Consider the following 19,256-nt stretch of genomic DNA (forward strand, 5'->3'; position numbering starts at 1 on the left):
TTGGCTAATTCATTTCAGACCACATTTATGGAGATCTGCTTTATCTGTTGGTCTCTTAACAGTCACAGGAAACATGCAGGAGACAACATGTAGCAAGGTCTGCCAGCCATACAACTTTTGTGAACAGAAAATGAAAATAAAATCTGTATAACTGAGATTTTATCAGGTTAGTCAACATAGCCCAAGTAAATTTACCTGTGAAGATGATAGATGTCATTTCTAAAGCCTTCCAAATCAAGATGCATAGGTAGAACTGCTCATTTTATACTTGCTTTGGTATTACCTAGAAATCAAATCCCTGAAATATATGAATGAGAGCTGTATCATTAAAATGTTGTGTAGGACCTCTCAGCATAATCGCCAGAGGACATGCTGTGTGGAAATTTGTTCTTGTTCCCACTGTTCGTCATTAATTAGTTTGAAACAGGACTACTGGCTTTCCATTCAGCCCACACAATATGGTCCCAATCCTCATTAGTTATTTTTCTCTACCTTGTTTTCAAATAAGCTCATTGATAAAGAGTATGGTAGAATCAGAAGACTCTTTATTTGCATCAACCACCAGCCATAGCAATAAAATAAAATGGAATATACTGAAGACAGGGATAAATACTTAACTATAAAAAATAGGTTCTGGAGGTATACATCAATAATCAAATAGAATATCTTGTTCCAATTTCCCCTGCTAAAAAAATTGCAGTTTTTGCTGTCATCTTATTATTTTGATTTGCCAGAAGAAAGGACACAGTAGCAATGGTTGAGCAACCTAGTATGGATAGTAGTAGAGGGGTAATAACCTCACTCCTCAAAAAGGGGTATCATTGTCTATTCCCAAACTCATGAACAATGAAGCCAACCAAACAGTGCCAAAATACTTATCATTGGAAAGTGTCTTATGAGTTCTTTGTATTCTGAGTGTGCATTGTTCTCTTGGAAGATATTTAATAGGATCAGTTCTGGGGTTGCTTCTAATACCTGTTTTGTTATCTTGCAGATTTCTTGTAAGACTGATGTCCAAAAATGTTGAATTTTGGAGCATTCCCACCAAATGTGGAGGCATGTGCCTATAGTGTTGAACCTTGTGGTGCAAGCAAAGCTTGCAAGATCTTGCTGGCTGACCAGGGTGAGGATTCCAACCAGGAATTCAACTCCTAAGCTTGGGGTTCCATGGCCAATCCCCCTCCTCAGACCCCTTATGAGGAGCCCCGTTTATTATGTTGTTCCTGCCCAGTGCCATTTCTGCATCTGTACAAACAACTCCATCCCCCCCAAAAAAGTCATAGAATCATAGAATAGAATCATAGAATCATAGAGTTGGAAGAGACCACAAGGGCCATCGAGTCCAACCCTCTGCCAAGCAGGAAACACCATCAGAGCACTCCTGACATATGGTTGTCAAGCCTCTGCTTAAAGACCTCCAAAGAAGGAGACTCCACCACAACCCTTGGCAGCAAATTCCACTGTCGAACAGCTCTTACTGTCAGGAAGTTCTTCCTAATGTTTAGGTGGAATCTTCTTTCTTGTAGTTTGGATCCATTGCTCCGTGTCCGCTTCTCTGGAGCAGCAGAAAACAACCTTTCTCCCTCCTCTATGTGACATCCTTTTATATATTTGAACATGGCTATCATATCACCCCTTAACCTCCTCTTCTCCAGGCTAAACATGCCCAGCTCCCTTAGCCGTTCCTCATAAGGCATCGTTTCCAGGCCTTTGACCATTTTGGTTGCCCTCCTCTGGACACGTTCCAGTTTGTCAGTGTCCTTCTTGAACTGTGGTGCCCAGAACTGGACACAGTACTCCAGGTGAGGTCTGACCAGAGCAGAATACAGTGGCACTATTACTTCCCTTGATCTAGATGCTCTACTCCTATTGATGCAGGCCAGAATTGCATTGGCTTTTTTAGCTGCCACGTCACACTGTTGGCTCATGTCAAGTTTGTGGTCAACCAAGACTCCTAGATCCTTTTCACATGTACTGCTCTCAAGCCAGGTGTCACCCATCTTGTATTTGTGCCTCTCATTTTTTTTGCCCAAGTGCAATACCTTACATTTCTCCCTGTTAAAATTCATCTTGTTTGTTTTGGCTCAGTTCTCTAATCTGTCAAGGTCGTTTTGAAGTGTGATCCTGTCCTCTGGGGTGTTAGCCACCCCTCCCAATTTGGTGTCATCTGCAAATTTGATCAGGATGCCCTTGAGTCCATCATCCAAGTCGTTGATAAAGATGTTGAATAAGACCGGGCCCAAGACAGAACCCTGTGGCACCCCACTAGTCACTCTTCTCCAGGATGAAGAGGAACCATTGATGAGCACCCTTTGGGTTCAGTCAGACAGCCAGTTACAAATCCACTGAGTGGTAGCATAGTCAAGTCCGCATTTTACCAGCTTCTTTACAAGAATATCATGGGGCACCTTGTCAAATGCCTTGCTGAAATCAAGGTAGGATACATCCACTGTGTTCCCTTCATCTACCAGGCTTGTCAGAGGGAGATCTTTTTCCTGTGACACCCCACAGGATCATGACATGGTCAGAACTCTGCCCCTCAGTTGAAGCTCCTCTAGTCCTTACCCCACCAGGCAAAAGGGGGCCCAGCCTAGGTAAAGGTAAAGGGAACCCCGACAATTCGGTCTAGTCATGGCCGACTCTGGGGTTGCAGTGCTCATTTCGCTTTATTGGCCGAGCGTGCTGCCGTACACCTTCTGGGTCATGTGGCCAGCATGACTAAGCCACTACTGGCGAACCATTTTGGCCTAAAATAAATCCCATTGCAATTCACACAATCCTGTGCATCAGTTGTGATCAACGTCAGAGGTCCTTTGGTGTGTCTCACCATGTTGAGACGCATAACTGATTGGGATGCAAGACAGGGCCTTTTCTTTCAAAGCACCCAGATTGTAGAATACCCTCCTGAGAGACATTCATCTGATCTCCCCACTTTAAACTTCAGATTAGCAGCTAGAACCATTTTACTCTGCTGAGTTTTAGTGTGGCTTTATTTTACCCTGTATACACTGTTTATTAAAAATGAGTACCAAAATTGATTTTAGCAGTTTGGACTTTTTATGTTGGCTTTTTTAGATGGGAGCCACTGTGAAATAATCTGATAAATAAATATAAGGTATAATTTTTAAAATAAATAAAAGAGAGTAACATAGAGCAGGACAAAGACCATTCACTCACAGTCTAGTTGTTCCATTATTTAGATCACTGAGTACTGCTGTTGTGACCTGATGGCTGAATACAAAGTCAGACACATTAGGTTGGCTTTTAAGCCACTTTATTGATTCTGAAACTGAACCAATCAAAACCTGCAGAAGGAAACTTCTGCAAGAGCAGAAATCAACTGCGAACTCCGAGGGGAGCCCCTGGGCCAAAGAGTCCAAAAAGCCAGCCTTGTGGCCAACTCCTAAGAAGATCGCTTAGGCTAAACCTGCTTCCTGCACCTAACCACCAAAAGTGAATGAATCAAGCCATTTACACACTATGGACTACAACTGCCACTCAGCAGGTGTAGACAAACAGGCAACTCAGTAGACTGCTCACACAAAAAAACACAAATGCAGATTTTCTTTCTTGGTTAATATCTATTCGGAACTCAAACTCATCTTGAAAAAGAACTGACTTAATTTAATGAAATATTGTAATGGCCATAAAGTGAGAGGCACAAGTGGAAAAAGTTTGTGTTTTTTTGGCACTTCCGGTTTCCTGCTAATAGGAAAATGCAGCACAGAACTGATCGTTTGATCAGTTCGAGACCTGCAGGGGATAGAGGGGAAAGCACCACGGCAAGGCTCCCCCCCCCCGAAAGTTCCACTAGGGGTTGTGCAACATCGAAGGGTCCGGCAGAGCATGATGTTCTGCCACCACACTCCCCCCCGGAAAACACTGTTGAAAGGCAAGTGGGGGGGAGCGGTTGAGAGCTCTTGCGGTTGCATCGAAAACTGTGAGTCCAAGTCTCAGAATGCCATGGTAAGCAGGAGATTTTTATTCTAATTTTACTAAGTCATGGGATTTACATGGGATTTTCTTTACTTTTCTTTCCTTTTTTTCTTTTAATTTGGTGAAAATGGAAATCAAAAAGGAAGTCAACTTCTGTTTTCTGACTATCTGCCAACTGCTAGGGAAAGATTTGTAAGTGGAAGACTTATAGGCTACCTTAATCCCTCTGGTGAGAAATACCTTCTGTGAGGCTAATACTGTTTGAACTTGATTGCTGAACTTGAACACTACTGGATATAATATTGATCTTGATCTTGAACTCTATTGGATATAATATTGATCTTGAACTTGAAGTGACAGTTCCTAGATTTGAGAACATCTCTGGAATTATTTGAAAATACCTGGATCTTCACAATCTAAACCAAAGCTACGCAGGAGAAGACTCATCTAACTTTGGGGGGAAAGTGAGTGCCTGGGAATAGCTGGAGGTTTGGCTTGTAGTCAGGCCAGATAAAACGATTGGTGAAGACCAGAGCACCGGAATCTTTTTCCCTTTTTCTTTTCTTTTCTTTTCTTTTCTTTTTTTTTCCTTTTCCCTTTTATTTGGACAACATATTACTGGATTCTTTGGAATTATTTGAAAATACCTGGATCTTCACAATCTAAACCAAAGCTATGCAGGGGAACACTTATCTAACCTTGGAAACAAGGAGGAAGGGGTGAGTGCTTGGAAATAGCTGGAGGTTTTGCACATTGTCAAGTTAAATAAATTGATTGGTGAAGACCAGAGCATTTAGAATTTTGGGTGAAAGTTACATTTGACTACAAAAGGAAGGCAGAGGACATTACTTGGACTGGAGAAAATTAATCTTTACTCTTGTGGCCTTTTTCTTTAACAGCTCCAACAGATGGCGACAGACTGATGTTGAGAGGATTAATCAAAATTTCAATCTCTACTTTTACATTCTGGAGATGTCTTTGTAATTCAGGGTATTTGTACTACTGAACTGCTCCTTCTCCTTTGTTTGGTACTTTCTCTTTTTTTTCACTCTGTGTGCTCTAACTAAGGTCAGGCAGTAGGAACAAAACAATCTCATCTTGTTACCATCCTGCTCAGATATGACTAAGAAGCTTGAAGAGGGAGCTTGCAAGCTTCATCCCAGCTGGAGCAACTAAAAAGTTCCATAGATTCTCTGAGGAGTCTGCTTTCCTCTCCTCTCCTCTCCTCTCCTCTCCTCTCCTCTCCTCTCCCAATTAACTCCCATTTCTGCAAAATATTGCATAGACTCTCCAGGGGGGTTTGCATCTTTCCCTCCCAGTTGACCTCAGTCTCCAGGGTGAGAGCGGGTGAAGGAAAAGAACTGGGCTGGTCACAAGAGGAGGAAGAGGGGTTTTTGAGTGTTCATTCACACCTGGCATAAGATGCAGGGCTGTAAATAAGGGGAGTGCATTGAAGAACTGGAGTGGTAGGAGCCTAGGACTGCTGCCTTCACCACCTACAGCATCTCCAGGATGCCTTGTGGAGCATGGAGTACTGAGAGACAGGACTGGAGGCTGGAGAGTCTGCACTGGAAAAGGTGTTTATTATTTATTTTTATTTCATGTAGAGACTAGAGGGGTCATTTAAAGAAGTGCATGGGGTAGAGGGGGGCGGGGGGCTGCATCAGAGGCTGATAAAAAGATGCTAGAGTGAAAGAAAGGAGTGGTGGAAGGGGGGAGTATGTTTAAGAAAAATGGATGAGTTTTTCAGACTAAAACCAGGACTGAAGATAGAGCTATATTGATTCACAAAGGCGGCTTCAACTAGCCAGTGGTATTGGGGGGGGGGTAATAAATGGTGTTGTTGTGTAATATAGAAAGTTGAAATGTCTGATTTTGGTGTGAAAAGAGGTCCTTGCCATTGTTATTTTGGTGGACTACAATTCCCATCTTAAACACTGACTTTGAGGAATAAATGTTGTGTGTGTTTCAGTTTAAAGCAGAGGCTGGGTAGGAGTGCTTTAGTTGAAGTGCAGTACTTGGAAAATCCTGTTTTGATATCCAGTGCAGTCTTCCAGTTGTTTAAAACACTAACAGAGAAAGTTCCAGTATTTTCCCTTTAAGTGACTTTAGCAAAAACAGATGTCACCGGAGACAGATTCCAGCCAGGAGCATTTGTTGTTCCAATTACTGTTAAACATTTTCTTCATGGTTTCAGCCAACAGGAGACTGAATCACTGTGACATAGTAACATGCAGACACACTTTGTGTAAGGGAGTAAAGAATTACAGGAATGTGACATTCAGGACTGTCACAGGACTGTGTAAGGACTATGACAAATGTGGTCCTCAAGTAAGTCTAAGTCCATAGGACCCTTCCAAGCTAACACTTCCTCACTAGACAATGCCTTTCATTAGCCTACCTTCCTCAAGGATTTTTGCCTGCCTGGAAGGTGATACTGAATTCTCCCACTGAGCTTGAGGTTATGGGAGGTGATAGGAAGAATCAGTCCCAGATTTTTGAGTGGATTTTTGAGGTCCACTAGCGACGAAGGTTAATTATTTATTTATTTATTTATTTATTTATTTATTTATACCCCACTCATCTGGCTGGGCCTCCCCAGCCACTCTGGGCGGCTTCCAAAAGAATATTAAAATACTGTGATACATCAAACATTAAAAGCATCCCTAAACAGGGATGCCTTCAGATGTCTTCTAAAAGTCTGGTAGTTGTTGTTCTCTTTGACATCTGGTGGGAGGGTGTTCCACAGGGAGGGCGCCATTGAATTTTGTTTGCATTTTAGTGGAAATGATTTAATTTGTACTTCTTGAACCAATATGCAAACCAAAATTCAGCTATCCTTAGAAATGTGAACGTCCCTGTATTTTATGATGCCACCTTCTAAAAAGAACATTAGGTACAAAAATGCATATATTAGTGAAAATAATCTTCAAAACAGGATTACATTAGGGAAAATCACTTCAAAAAAATTCGTATTAGTTAAACAGCATAGAAAAATGTTCTTATTAGAAGAAATTTGCACTAAACTGCTAGGAAATTTTCATGAGGATTAAAAATATATACAGTACTTGTTTCACAATTTCATTTTCTTCCTCCTAGGGAAACTTTGGGGTAAATAATGGAATACATGAATCAAAGCATTGTGACTGAATTCATCCTTCTGGGCTTCATGGACCATCCAAAGTTGTGGACCATTCTCTTCCTGGCATTTATCTTGATCTACATTGTCACAGTCTCAGGAAATCTTGGCATCATCATCCTAGCTGCTCTTGATGCAAACCTTCATACCCCAATGTACTTTTTCCTCAGCAACTTATCCTTGGTTGACGTTGGCTATTCCACCACTATCGCTCCTAGGTTGCTGATGACCTTTCTACAAAAGAATAGCACTATTTCGTTCACAGAGTGTACTGTGCAATTCTTCTTTTTCTGTCTGTTTGTCACAGTTGAAACTTGCCTTCTAGCTGTTATGGCTTATGATCGCTTTACTGCCATTTGCAACCCGTTACTTTATTTTGTTGCCATGTCTAAAAAGCTCTGTCTGGTGTTAGTAACAAGTGCATATATTTGTGGCTTTGTAAATTCAGCTGCTCAGACTTCATTCATATTTAGCCTGTCCTTCTGCAGCTCCAATGTTATCAATCATTTCTTTTGTGACGTTCCTCCCGTACTGAAACTTTCCTGTTCAAGCACAGCAGTGGCTAACACTGTGCATTTCATCTTTGCTACTGCAATAATCATGAGCACTTTGTTGATTATCCTCATCTCCTATACCTACATCATTTTTGCCATCCTGCGGATTCGCTCTGCCCAGGGCAGACACAAAGCCTTTTCCACTTGTGCCTCTCACTTTATGGCCGTTACAATCTTCTATGGGACTATCATCTTTATGTATCTGAGGCCCAATTCTGGGGTGTCAAACGATGAAGATAAAATTGTTTCAGTGTTCTATACTCTTGTGATCCCAATGCTAAATCCATTGATTTACAGTTTGAGAAATAAAGATGTGAAGGATGCTTTCATAAGGATGAGGGGGAAGATTTCATTAAATTAATTCATTTCCTTTTCAAGATGAGTTTCAGTTTCCAATAGATATTAACCAAAAAAGAAAATGTGTATTTGTTGCTTGTGAGCAGCCTACCGAGTTGCTTCTTTTTCTACACCTGCTGAGTGGCAGTTGTAGTCCATAGTGTGTAAATGGGTTGATTCAATCACTTTTGGTGGTTAGGTGCAGGAAGCAAGTTTAGCCTAAGCGATCTTCTTAGGAGTTGGCCACAAGGCTGGCTTTTTGGACTCTTTGGCCCAGGGGCTCCCCTCGGAGTTCACAGTTGATTTCTGCACTTACAGAAGTTTCCTTCTGCAGGTTTTGATTGGTTTGGTTTCGGAATCAATAAAGTGGCTTAAAAGCCAACCTAATGTGTCTGACATTTTATTCAGCCATCAGGTCACAACAGCAGTACTCAGTGATCTAAATACTGGAACAACTGCTAGACTGTGAGTGAATGGTCTTTGTCCACTCTATGTTACTCTCTTTTATTTACTTTAAAAATTATACCTCACATTTATTTATCAGATTAATTCACAGTGGCTCCCATCTTAAAAAGCCAATATAAATAGTCCAAACTGCTAAAATCAATATTTGTACTCCCTTTAAATTAACAATTTACACCAACAGAAGGGTAAAATAAAGCCACACAAAAACTAGGCAGAGTAAAATGGTTCTAGCTGCTAATCTGAAGTTAAAAGTGGGGAGATAAGATGAATGTCTCTCAGGAGAGTGCTTAGAAAGAAAAGGCCCTGTCTTGTATCCCAATCAGTTATGCTTCTCAGCATGGTGAGACACACAAAAGAACCTCTGAGCTTGGTCACAATTGATGCACAGGACTGTGTGAATTGCAATGGGTTTTATTTTAGGCTGAAATAGGCTGGGGCCCCTTTTGCCTGGTGGGGTAAGGACTAGTGGAGTGTCAACTGAGGGGCAGAGTTCTGTCCATGTCATGCTTCTGTGGGGTTTCACAGGAAGAAGATCTCCCTTTGAATTTTGGAAAAGAAGTTTGTTTGTACAGATGCAGAAATGGCACTGGGCAGGATTGACTCTCCTTCCAACTTGACAATTCCATGATTCTCTAATATAGGGGAATAGTAAAATGCTTAACTCATTGTGTTGGTATAGAATTTTAAAATATACAGGGGAAAGATTTGGGGCTGTATGATCCCCAAGGGCTGACCTGAAGTCTCCAGTTTTGCCTGGCTTTTTCCAGGTGGCAGTGGGAGAGCCTGGATCTACTGGTGGGCAAGAGTGTCTTAAAAATATATATTTTTAAAAGAAGACTGCAGGTGGAGCTAGTCAGCTTCAGCCCAGCTGGAATCAACTGCAAATTATTGCATACATTCTCTGAGGAGTCTGCCTTCCTTCCCTCTCCCAATTAACTCCCATCTCTGCAAAATATTGCATAGGATCTCCACGGGGCTGCGTCCTCCCCTCCCTATTAGCCTCAGTCTCCAGGGCTCAGTGGTGGGAGGGAGAGCAGATGAAGAAAAAGAACTGGGCTGGCCTCAAGAGGAAGATGGGGCTTTGAGTCAACTTGCACACCTGGCGTGAGATGCAGGGCTGGAAACCAAGTAGAGCAAACTAAAGAGCTGGAGTGGCAGGAGACTAGCATTGCTGCCTCCACCACCTGCATTATTTTTTTGGATGGCCTATGGAGGCTGGAGTGCTGAGAGACAGGACTGGAAACTGGAGAGTGTGGACCAGAGGAGGTGTTTATTATTTATGTTCATTTGCAGTGCAGTGGAGACGAGAGGGATCATTTCTCGAAGTTGATGGGGTGGGAGGCTGCATCAGAGGCTGAATAAAAGTAAATGCTGGATTGAGAAATTCCCAATCCCACTACAGGACTTTTCCCCTTTTCATCTCCATAGAAGTCCCCACACTAGCTCATCCTTGAAATAATCCAGTTGGCAACCCTGGGAATGGGTATAATAAATCAGTTTGGATGTGGGAAAGAAAAGAAGGGAAGTGTATTTAAGAAAAATGGAGGACTTTTCTAAACTAAAATCTGGATTGAAGATAGAACTTGATTCACAAAGGGGACTTCAGCTAGCCCAGTGGGATTTTTGTCTCCCACCCCCTATGTTTCTTAAACTCAGTGCTTGGGGAATAAATTGTGTAGGTGTGTAATGTAGACGTTTAGAAGTGTCTGTTTTGGGTGTGAAAAGAGGTCCCTGCTATTTTTACTTGGGTAGACTACATTTCCCATCACATTCTGTGTCTTAGAAATAGAGTTTGAGGAATAGGGTTTTGGTTTTTTGTTTTGTTATGTGTTTCAGTTTAAAGGAGAGGCTGGGAAAGTTAATCTGCTTTGTGCTACTGTCCCCACTTCTGCCACATTGCTTCCTGTGCCATACAGGTAGACCTGCACAGGTGATCTTATTTGTGGATGTTAATGTTATGTGTTCTAATGAACTCAGGCAGGAATCCCTTGTGGCACCTTAAACAGTACCAAATTCTGTAATGGCATAAGTTTTGTGGGAGTGGGGGGTCAATCATGAGGTCAGGAGGAAAGGAAATGCATACAGCACTGACTGGCAATTGTGTCCTTATCACTGGCTACTTGCAAGAGTGGTTCACGACAAGTAAATGTTGCAAGGGCCTCTGTTCTTCCTTTGCATGTGCTTTATTTTGGTTAGTGCTTAAGGTGTGTCCTGCTTAATGCCATTGTTGTGGCCTGCCCAATGTGATTAATGAGGCCTGTCCCTACGTTTCAAGTTTAGAGCCTATAATATCAGCAACTCCTGACCTGGAATGCTTCTGACCTGGAAACCCCAGAAAGGATATATTTTTCAGACTTTTCCTTCTCCTAGATGGGCCATCTTCCCAAGTTGACCAGCCCCACCTGCCCCTCACCTCCCTCTACAGCAAGGGCAGAAATGGCCTTCTTGGCCATTGGACCCACTATTGGTCTTATCTGCTCAATTTGATGGAGCCTGTCTTCACGCAGGGGAAGTCCCTATCACACCAAAGGTTTGAGACCATTGGCTACCATCATGTGGCTTAGCTGACCAGTCGAAGCTATATCCCGGGGCTTAGACACTGTCACATGCTGATAGCTTCTAGGAGCCACAGGTGAGTATGGGGTGGGACCAAAGGTGGACAAAATACTCCTGAAGGAGCATGATGTGTCTCTCACAAGAAGTACTAACCATTCCCTGACGCCCAAACTACTTAACTCATACTTTTCAAACTAATATGCAAACCCAAATCCTTAAGTGGGCACTTCACTGAATTTTGTGGTGTAGTGCTCCAAAAAAGGGTTAAAAATGCATATATTGGGGAAAGTGTTCACAAAATGCGCATATTACTGCAAATAAACAAACTTTATCACCTTGGGGTAAATCCATTGCAAAAATCTGCATGTTACTCAAAACTGCATATAGAAATGTGTTTATTAGGAGAAATTTGCACTAAAATTCTGATAAATTTTCATGAGGATTTTTAAAAAATACTTGTTTCAAATGTATTTTTTTTCCTCCTAGGGAAACTTTGCGACAAATCATGGAATACATGAATCACAGTATTGTGATTGAATTCATCCTTCTGGGCTTTATGGAACATCCAGAGCTGTGGGCCATTCTCTTCCTGGCATTTATCTTGATCTACATTGTCACAGTGTCAGGAAATCTTGGCATCATCATCCTAACCACCCGTGATGCACACCTTCACACTCCCATGTACTTTTTCCTCAGCAACCTGTCCTTGGTTGATATCGTGTATTCCACTACTATCGCACCCAGGTTGCTGATGACCTTTGTAGTGAACAACAATGCTATTCCGTTCACAGAGTGCACCATGCAATTCTTCTTTTTCTGTATGTTTGCCATAGTTGAAGCTTGCCATCTAGCTGTTATGGCTTATGATCGCTTTACTGCCATTTGCAACCCATTACTCTATTTCGTTGCCATGTCTAAGAAGCTCTGTTTGCGCTTAGTAATTTGTGCATACATGTGTCGTTTTGTGAATTCAGCTATTCATACTTCATTCATATTTAGCCTGTCCTTCTGTAGCTCAAATGTTATCAATCATTTCTTTTGTGACGCCACTCCCATCCTGAAACTTTCTTGTTCAAGCACACAGGTGGCTGACACTGTGCACTTTATCTTTGGTATTGTGGGAATCCTACCCACTTTGATGATTATCCTCATCTCCTATACCTACATCATTTTTGCCATCCTGAGGATTCGCTCTGCCCAGGGCAGACACAAAGCTTTTTCCACTTGTGCCTCTCACTTCATGGCCGTTACAATCTTCTATGGGACCATTATCTTTATGTACCTGAGACCCAACTCCAGTGTCTCAAAGGATGAAGATAAATTTGTTTCAGTGTTCTATACTCTTGTGATCCCCATGCTAAATCCATTCATCTACAGTCTGAGAAATAAAGATGTGAAGAATGCTTTCCTAAGGATGACAGGGAATATTTCATTCAATTAAGTCACTTCTTTTTCAAGATGAGTTTGAGAATAACCAAGAAAGCGTGTATTTCTCTCTCCCTCCCTCTCTCTCTCTCTCTCTATGTGCATGTGTGTGTGTGTGTCTAATTGTCCTGGTGTGTTGCATTTTTTTTGCCCATTCCACACTTAATAGTCAGTAAGTGGCATTAATAGTACATAGCATGGCTGGATGGTATCTGTGTGTCTTGGGAGACAATGGATGAGTTTGTTCTCAGGGGTGAAGCTAAATCTATTGATCTACAGTCTGAGAAATAAAGATGTGAAAGATGCTTTCGTAAGGATGAAAGTAAAGATTTCATTAAATGATGAGTTTGAGTTTCAAATAGATAAAAATGTGGATTTGTTCTCTATGAGCGGCTAGATGCATGTTTGTCTACCCCTGCTGAGTGGCAGTTGTAGTCCATGGTGTGATAGGCTTGATAGGCTTGATTCATTCACTTTTGGTAGTTAGGTGGAGGAAGCAGGTTTAGCGTAAGTGATCTTCTTAGGAGTTGGCCCCAAGGTTGGCTTTGTGGACTCTTTGGCCCAGGGGCTTCCCTCGGAGTTCACAGTTGATTTCTGCTCTTGCAGAAGTTTCCTTCTCCAGGTTTTGATTGGTTCAGTTTCAGAATCAATAAAGTGGCTTGGAAGCCAACCTAAAGTATCTGACTTTTTATTCAGCCATCAGGTCACAATAGCAGTACTCAGTGATCTAAATAATGGAAAAACTAGACTGTGAGTGAATGGTCTTTGTCCTGCTCTATGTTACTCTCTTTTATTTATTTTAAAAATTATACCTCACCTTATTTATCAGATTAATTCACAGTGGCTCCCATCTAAAAAAGCCAATCTAAATAGTCCAAGCTGCTAAAATCAATTTTTGTACTCATTTTTAATAATCCGTTTACACCAACAGAAGGGTAAAATAAAGCCAAACTAAAACTCAGCAAAGTAAAATGGTTCTAGCTGCTAACCTGAAATTTAAAGTAGGGAGATCAGATGAATGTCTTTCAGGAGGGTATAAATCTGGGTGCTTTGAAAGAAAAGGCCCTGTCTTACATCCCAATCAGTTATGCAACATGGTGAGACACATAAAAGAACATCTGAGCTTGATCACAATTGGTGCACAGGATCATGTGAATTGCCACTAATAGCAGTGGAATTTATTTTAGGCCAAAATAGGCAGGGCCCCCTTTTGCCTGGTGGGGTAAGGACTAGAGGAGCGTCAACTGAGGGGCAGAGTTCTGCCCATGTCATGCTCCTGTGGGGTTTCACAGGAAGTTCTCCCTCTGAGTTTTGGAAAAGGAGGTTGTTTATACAGATGCAAAAATGGCATTGGGCAGGATCTACATAGTAAAGGGGGCTCCTCATAAGGCGTCAGTGGAGGGGGATGGGCCACGGCACCCCATGCTCAGATGTTGAATTCCTGGTTGGAATTCTCACCCTGATCAGCCAGCAAGATGATGCAAGCTTTGCTTGCACCAATAGGTCCAACGCTATAGGCACATACCTCCACATTTGGTGGGAATGCTCTAAAATTCAACACTTTTGGACATCAGTCCTACAAGAAATCTGCAAAATAACAAAACAGGTATTAGAAGCAACCCCAGAACTGATCCTATTAAATATCTTCCAAGAGAACAATGCACACTCAAAATACAAAGAATTCATAAGACACTATCCAATGACAAGTATTTTGGCACAATTGGGTTGGCTTCAATGTTCATGAGTTTGGGAATAGACTATGATACCCCTTTTTGAGGAGTGAGCTTATTACCCCTCTACTAATATCCATACCAGGTCTTTCTACCATTACTACTGTGTCCTTTCTTCTAGCAGATCAAGATAATCAGGTGACAGCAAAAACTGCATTTTTTTAGCAGGGGCAATTAGAATAAGATATTTTATTTGATTATTGATGTATACCTCCGGAACGTATTTTGTATAGTTAAGTATTTATCCCTGTCTTCAGTATATTCCATTTTATTTCATTGCTATGGCTAGTGGCTGATGCAAATAAAGAGTCTTCTGATTCTACCATACTCTTTATCAATGAGCTTATTTGAAAACAAGGTAGAGAACTAATGAGGATTGGGACCATATTGTGTGGGCTGCATGGAAAGCCAGTAGTCCTGTTTCAAACCAATTAAGGATGAACAGTGGGAACAAGAACAAATTCCCACACAGCATGTCCTCAGGTGATTATGCTGAGAGGTCCTACACAACATTTTAATGATACAGCTCTCATTCGTATATTTCAGGGATTTGGTTTCTAGACCAAATGAAGTATAAAATGAGCAGTTCTATCTACGCATCTTGATTTGGGGGGGTTTAGAAATGACATCTATCATCTTCACAGGTAAAGTTACTTGGGCTATGTTGACTAACCTGATAAAATCTCAGTTATACAGATTTATTTTCATTTTCTGTTCACAAAAGTTGTATGGCTGGCAGACCTTGCTACATGTTGTCTCCTGCATGTTGCCTGTGACTGTTAAGAGACCAACAGATAATGCAGATCTCCATAAATGTGGACTGAAACTAATTAGCCAAGCAGTGTTTTCATGAGGCTTTGCAGCCAAAGGGAAGAGATAGCTCAGTTGGTAGAGCATGAGATTCTTAATCTGAGGGTTGTTGGTTCAAGCCATATTGCAGGGGATTGGACTAGATGATCATTGTGGTCTCTTCCACCTCCAAAATTCTCTGGTTCTATGTATTTGCAGCTTAAACACTGCAGGCATGTTCCTTTTTTATTTGGCACAGCAGCCTAACAAATGAATGGGAAGACACCCTTTCAGTAGGAAGAATAGCACAATTCTTCCCAGCTTTAAATTTCTGTTTACTCAAGTGGCAGAGATGATGACATTAAAGTAAAAAGAATGAGAAAAAAGAAACATGAAACTACATGGAAGCCTAATATTGGATGGATTTAGGAAGGCTAGATGGAGCTGTCCCTTTGCTGTAGTAGCGTGCTACAAGGGCTGATTAAGGATGTTCTAAAAGATCAACGTTTTGTGAACAAAACATATGGATGATGTGGAGAAACTTGTGATGCTAGTCATAATTAGACATTGGTGAATCTGTCAATTTCAGTTTCTCTTAGTGCCTCATTTTTCCAGTGACTAATTCTATTTTCCCCGTTTCCACAGCAGTTTGCAAAGTTTTATTTTTTAAAAAAATGCATATCAATTTTTGATGGTATTTTGCCTAATCAAGAAAAAATATTACAGAATCCAAACACTTCCATTTATCATTATAAGCTGCTTGGGGAAAGTGGGTACTATGTTTGTAGATATCATCCACTCCTGTCAAAACGTATAGTCATTTTTTAAAAAAAATCCTAGTTAGTGAATGGGCAAAATGAATTAGGCTAAGACAGTGCCATTCAGTGCCACACTTTTCTAACCATTCTGTCTGTGCACACATTACTGCTTGTCAGATAAAATGACCCCTGTCTCTTTCCTCTGTGTACTGGTTACCCAACCCCCTTGCGTCAATTTCTGGGGTGTTGGGGGAAGAAGAGGGGGGAAAGTGTAAAAGTGTAAGTCTGTGTCTTCCTCTGACTGGGCTGGTTAGGTGAATCCTGCCTTTAGTTTCTAATCTCAAATTGCATCTCAGAGAAAAGCAGGTGTGTGAGCATTTTGCAGTGGAGAGCAGAGATAGGGTTCAACACCCTCTCCTGCCTTTCATTTGAAATTGCTCCCTACCCCGCTGTTTTGTGCCAATCTTTGGCACAACCTGCATTCTTAGGTCATAAGTCTGTCCTGTACTGACTTACAGTTGCATAACATTGAAACCTCAGCTCGGAGTTTGCAATATTATGCACATGTATTTGGGCATAAAATCTACTGAGGTCAGAGTAGCTAATGCCTCAGTAAAACAAGATAACATGGGATTGAAAATTTCCACCTTCCTTTAAAATATGGAAAAACTCTGCCTCTGCTATATATTTTATTAGAGGTCCTAAAATGTGAACAGTGAAAATAAGGAATGGGTGACAAACCTACATTTGTGCTAGGTCAAAATATTATCTTCTACAGAAAACAGCATATGATAAAATAAAGATGACTACCAGTGCATCACATCTGAGGTCGACAATATGAATGGCACATTGTGAATTATGAGTGAAATGACCATGGCTTCCATTGGTTTGGCTCAGAAATAAACCACACACACACACACACACACACAAAGAAATGGGGGAAAGGAGACTGAACATTTATGTGCCAAACTGTTTTTTGCTCCCTGACCCTCATTTGGTAACGAGAACTCTCCTGGTCATTTGCCATTAGTAGGCTGTGGAGAAGAATCCGAACATCCACAGAGGACCCTTGGGACAAGAGCAAGGGAAGAATTCCTGGTAGCTAATACTATTTCAACTTTTTTTTCATATTTTTATTTACACAGGAGAATACAACTTGTGACAATGTCAGAAGGAAACTTTACCACAATTACTGAATTTGTTTTGCTGGGATTCACAGATAATCGGAGTATGCAGTTTCTTCTCTTCATAGTGTTCTTACTGATTTACTTGCTCATCTTGGTGGGGAACGTTGGCATGGTGACATTAATCAGGATTGACTCCAGGCTTCACACTCCCATGTACTTTTTCCTGAGCAACCTATCAATCTTAGATATTGGCTACTCCACTGTCATTGCTCCCAGGACACTGATGACACTGGTAGCAAAAAGCAAAACAATTTCCTTCACTGGCTGTGCCCTGCAGTTTTTCTTCTTCTGCATTGCAGTATCCTGTGAGTGCTTCCTGCTGGGTGCGATGGCGTATGACCGCTTCATCGCTATCTGCAATCCACTGTTGTATACTACCATCATGTCCAAAAAGTTCTGTTATCTGCTCGTGGCTGTTTCGTATCTAACAAGTTGTGTGAATGCAGCGGTCCAGACTTCATTTATATTTAGTTTGTCCTTTTGCAGATCCAACATCATCAACCATTTTTTCTGTGATGTACCCCCTATCCTAAGGCTCTCATGTTCAGATACAGGAGTCATTGATATAATTCATTTTAGTTTCTCCACAGCAATCGCATTAGTAACGATCCTGACCATACTGATCTCTTACATATACATACTTGTTGCCGTCCTCCGGATGAACTCAGCTGAGGGCAGACGTAAAGCCTTCTCCACCTGTGCCTCCCACCTTACAGCTCTCACTATATTCTATGGAACAGCTGTTTTCATGTACTCACGGCCCAATTCAAAATATTCTGTGGAGCAGGACAAAATAATCTCTGTGTTTTATACCCTTGTAATACCAATGTTGAATCCACTCATCTACAGTCTGAGAAATAAGGAGGTCAAAGAGGCTTTCAAAAGGCTGCTTGGGGAAAAGGCTATCACTCAGAGCCATTGAACTTCATGTTAAGAGGCCTTATTTCATCCTTAACTGCAGTGTCCATATTATTAATTTTTGTCTACATTTTGGGTTTGGTCCTGACTACTTACCTTAAGGTAAGCCACTTTGAACTCTGAGAGTCTTTTTTCTGCATAGAGATGTATGTGATTGCTCTGTTCATTAACTGTATTTATGTCCCACTGAAATGGATGAAAAAGGTTGTAACTCAGTTCCCTTTAAAATTAACTGAAAAATTAACATGAACTTTACTGCATGTTACACCATCAAAGAAAATAGGATGAAAATGCAGTTTTGGTTGTACCTTACACCATCAAAAATCTCCAAAATGTATAAAAATAGTCTGAATAAGTGTTGGAAGTGTGGAGAAAAAAATGGAGATTTTTATCATATGTGGAGGACATGCAGAAAGGTCCAAAGATTTTTGGAATATTGTTTATGATGAGATGAAAAAAATGTTCAAATTAACATTTTTAAGGAAACCAGAAGCCTTTCTGTTAGGAATATTAGGTAGAGACATTCTGAAAAATATAAGAGAAATATTTTTATATACAACAGCGGCTGCCCATCTATTGATAGCATCCAACTGGAAAGGGAAAAAGATACCAACACTAACAGAAAGGCAAAATAAATTATTATACTATGTGGAAATGGCTCAATTAACAAATAGGTTAAGAGGTAACACCAAACAATTATTTTCTCAAACATGAGCAACGTTTAAGAGATACTTACAAAAAAATAACAGCAACATATTATCTATGGTAGTGTTTGAATGACACTTGTGTACATAAAATATTAAGAAATAAAGAAAAATTGGTACGCTAGGTTGTAAGAAAGTATTAGAACGTATATTAAGGGTAAGGTAATAATTATAAGTACATTCAAAATCACAAATGTCAACTATATCGGGAAATGATGGGAAGTCTATATATATTATACTTTAGTTTGTTGTTGTTGTTTTACTTTATTTTATGTACCATTATATGATTTTAGCTTAGCTGATATCTAAGTGGAATTAGAAGGTTAAATTAACATTCTAAGTTAAACTAATTTAAGAATATATGTGTGTGTGTGTGTGTGTGTGTGTGTGTGTATATATATATATATTCTTAAACACATACACATACATACTATATATATATACACACATACACACACACATACATAATTGTATGTATGTGTATGTGTGAAGTTAAATGTGTAATGACATTAATGAATTCTAATAAAGAATTTTTTCATATTGGACTTAAACATAACTAATTTAGGCTGAATGCAGCTTATTGATTTCAAGCAAAGTGCTGGAGTTTAAGTTTTATAATATATTAAATGAAACAGAGGAATTCAAATGTCTGTTCTCCATCAGAAAGAGAGAGAGTGAGGACTGGGCACTGCACTGAATAGCAACAGAGAGTTTGCTATTAGACATGTAACTGATTTAAATACTAGACATATGCCTGTT

At 40.6% G+C, this 19,256-nt stretch overlaps 3 protein-coding genes across 3 annotated transcripts; all 3 read left to right on the forward strand.

The window, feature by feature from the left end:
* Positions 1–7,054: 7,054 nt before the first annotated feature.
* On the forward strand, positions 7,055–7,990 carry LOC309350928 (olfactory receptor 5AR1-like; the record flags this gene model as incomplete). The annotated part of the gene is made up of 1 exon (XM_081878170.1): positions 7,055–7,990. The coding sequence occupies one exon, from the start codon at positions 7,055–7,057 to the stop codon at positions 7,988–7,990; it is 936 nt and encodes a 311-aa protein (XP_081734296.1).
* A 3,501-nt stretch (positions 7,991–11,491) lies between these two features.
* On the forward strand, positions 11,492–12,427 carry LOC309350961 (olfactory receptor 5AR1-like; the record flags this gene model as incomplete). Its single annotated transcript, XM_081878252.1, has 1 exon — positions 11,492–12,427. The coding sequence occupies one exon, from the start codon at positions 11,492–11,494 to the stop codon at positions 12,425–12,427; it is 936 nt and encodes a 311-aa protein (XP_081734378.1).
* Positions 12,428–14,689: 2,262 nt separating this feature from the next.
* Positions 14,690–17,797, forward strand: LOC309350762 (olfactory receptor 5AR1-like; the record flags this gene model as incomplete). The annotated part of the gene is made up of 2 exons (XM_081877953.1): positions 14,690–14,785; positions 16,834–17,797. The coding sequence occupies exon 2, from the start codon at positions 16,853–16,855 to the stop codon at positions 17,795–17,797; it is 945 nt and encodes a 314-aa protein (XP_081734079.1). The 5' UTR covers positions 14,690–14,785; positions 16,834–16,852.
* Positions 17,798–19,256: the final 1,459 nt, after the last annotated feature.

This window comes from Podarcis erhardii, assembly GCF_964252035.2.
Source record: "Podarcis erhardii genome assembly, chromosome: 1".
NCBI classification, from domain to species: Eukaryota; Metazoa; Chordata; class Lepidosauria; order Squamata; family Lacertidae; genus Podarcis; species Podarcis erhardii.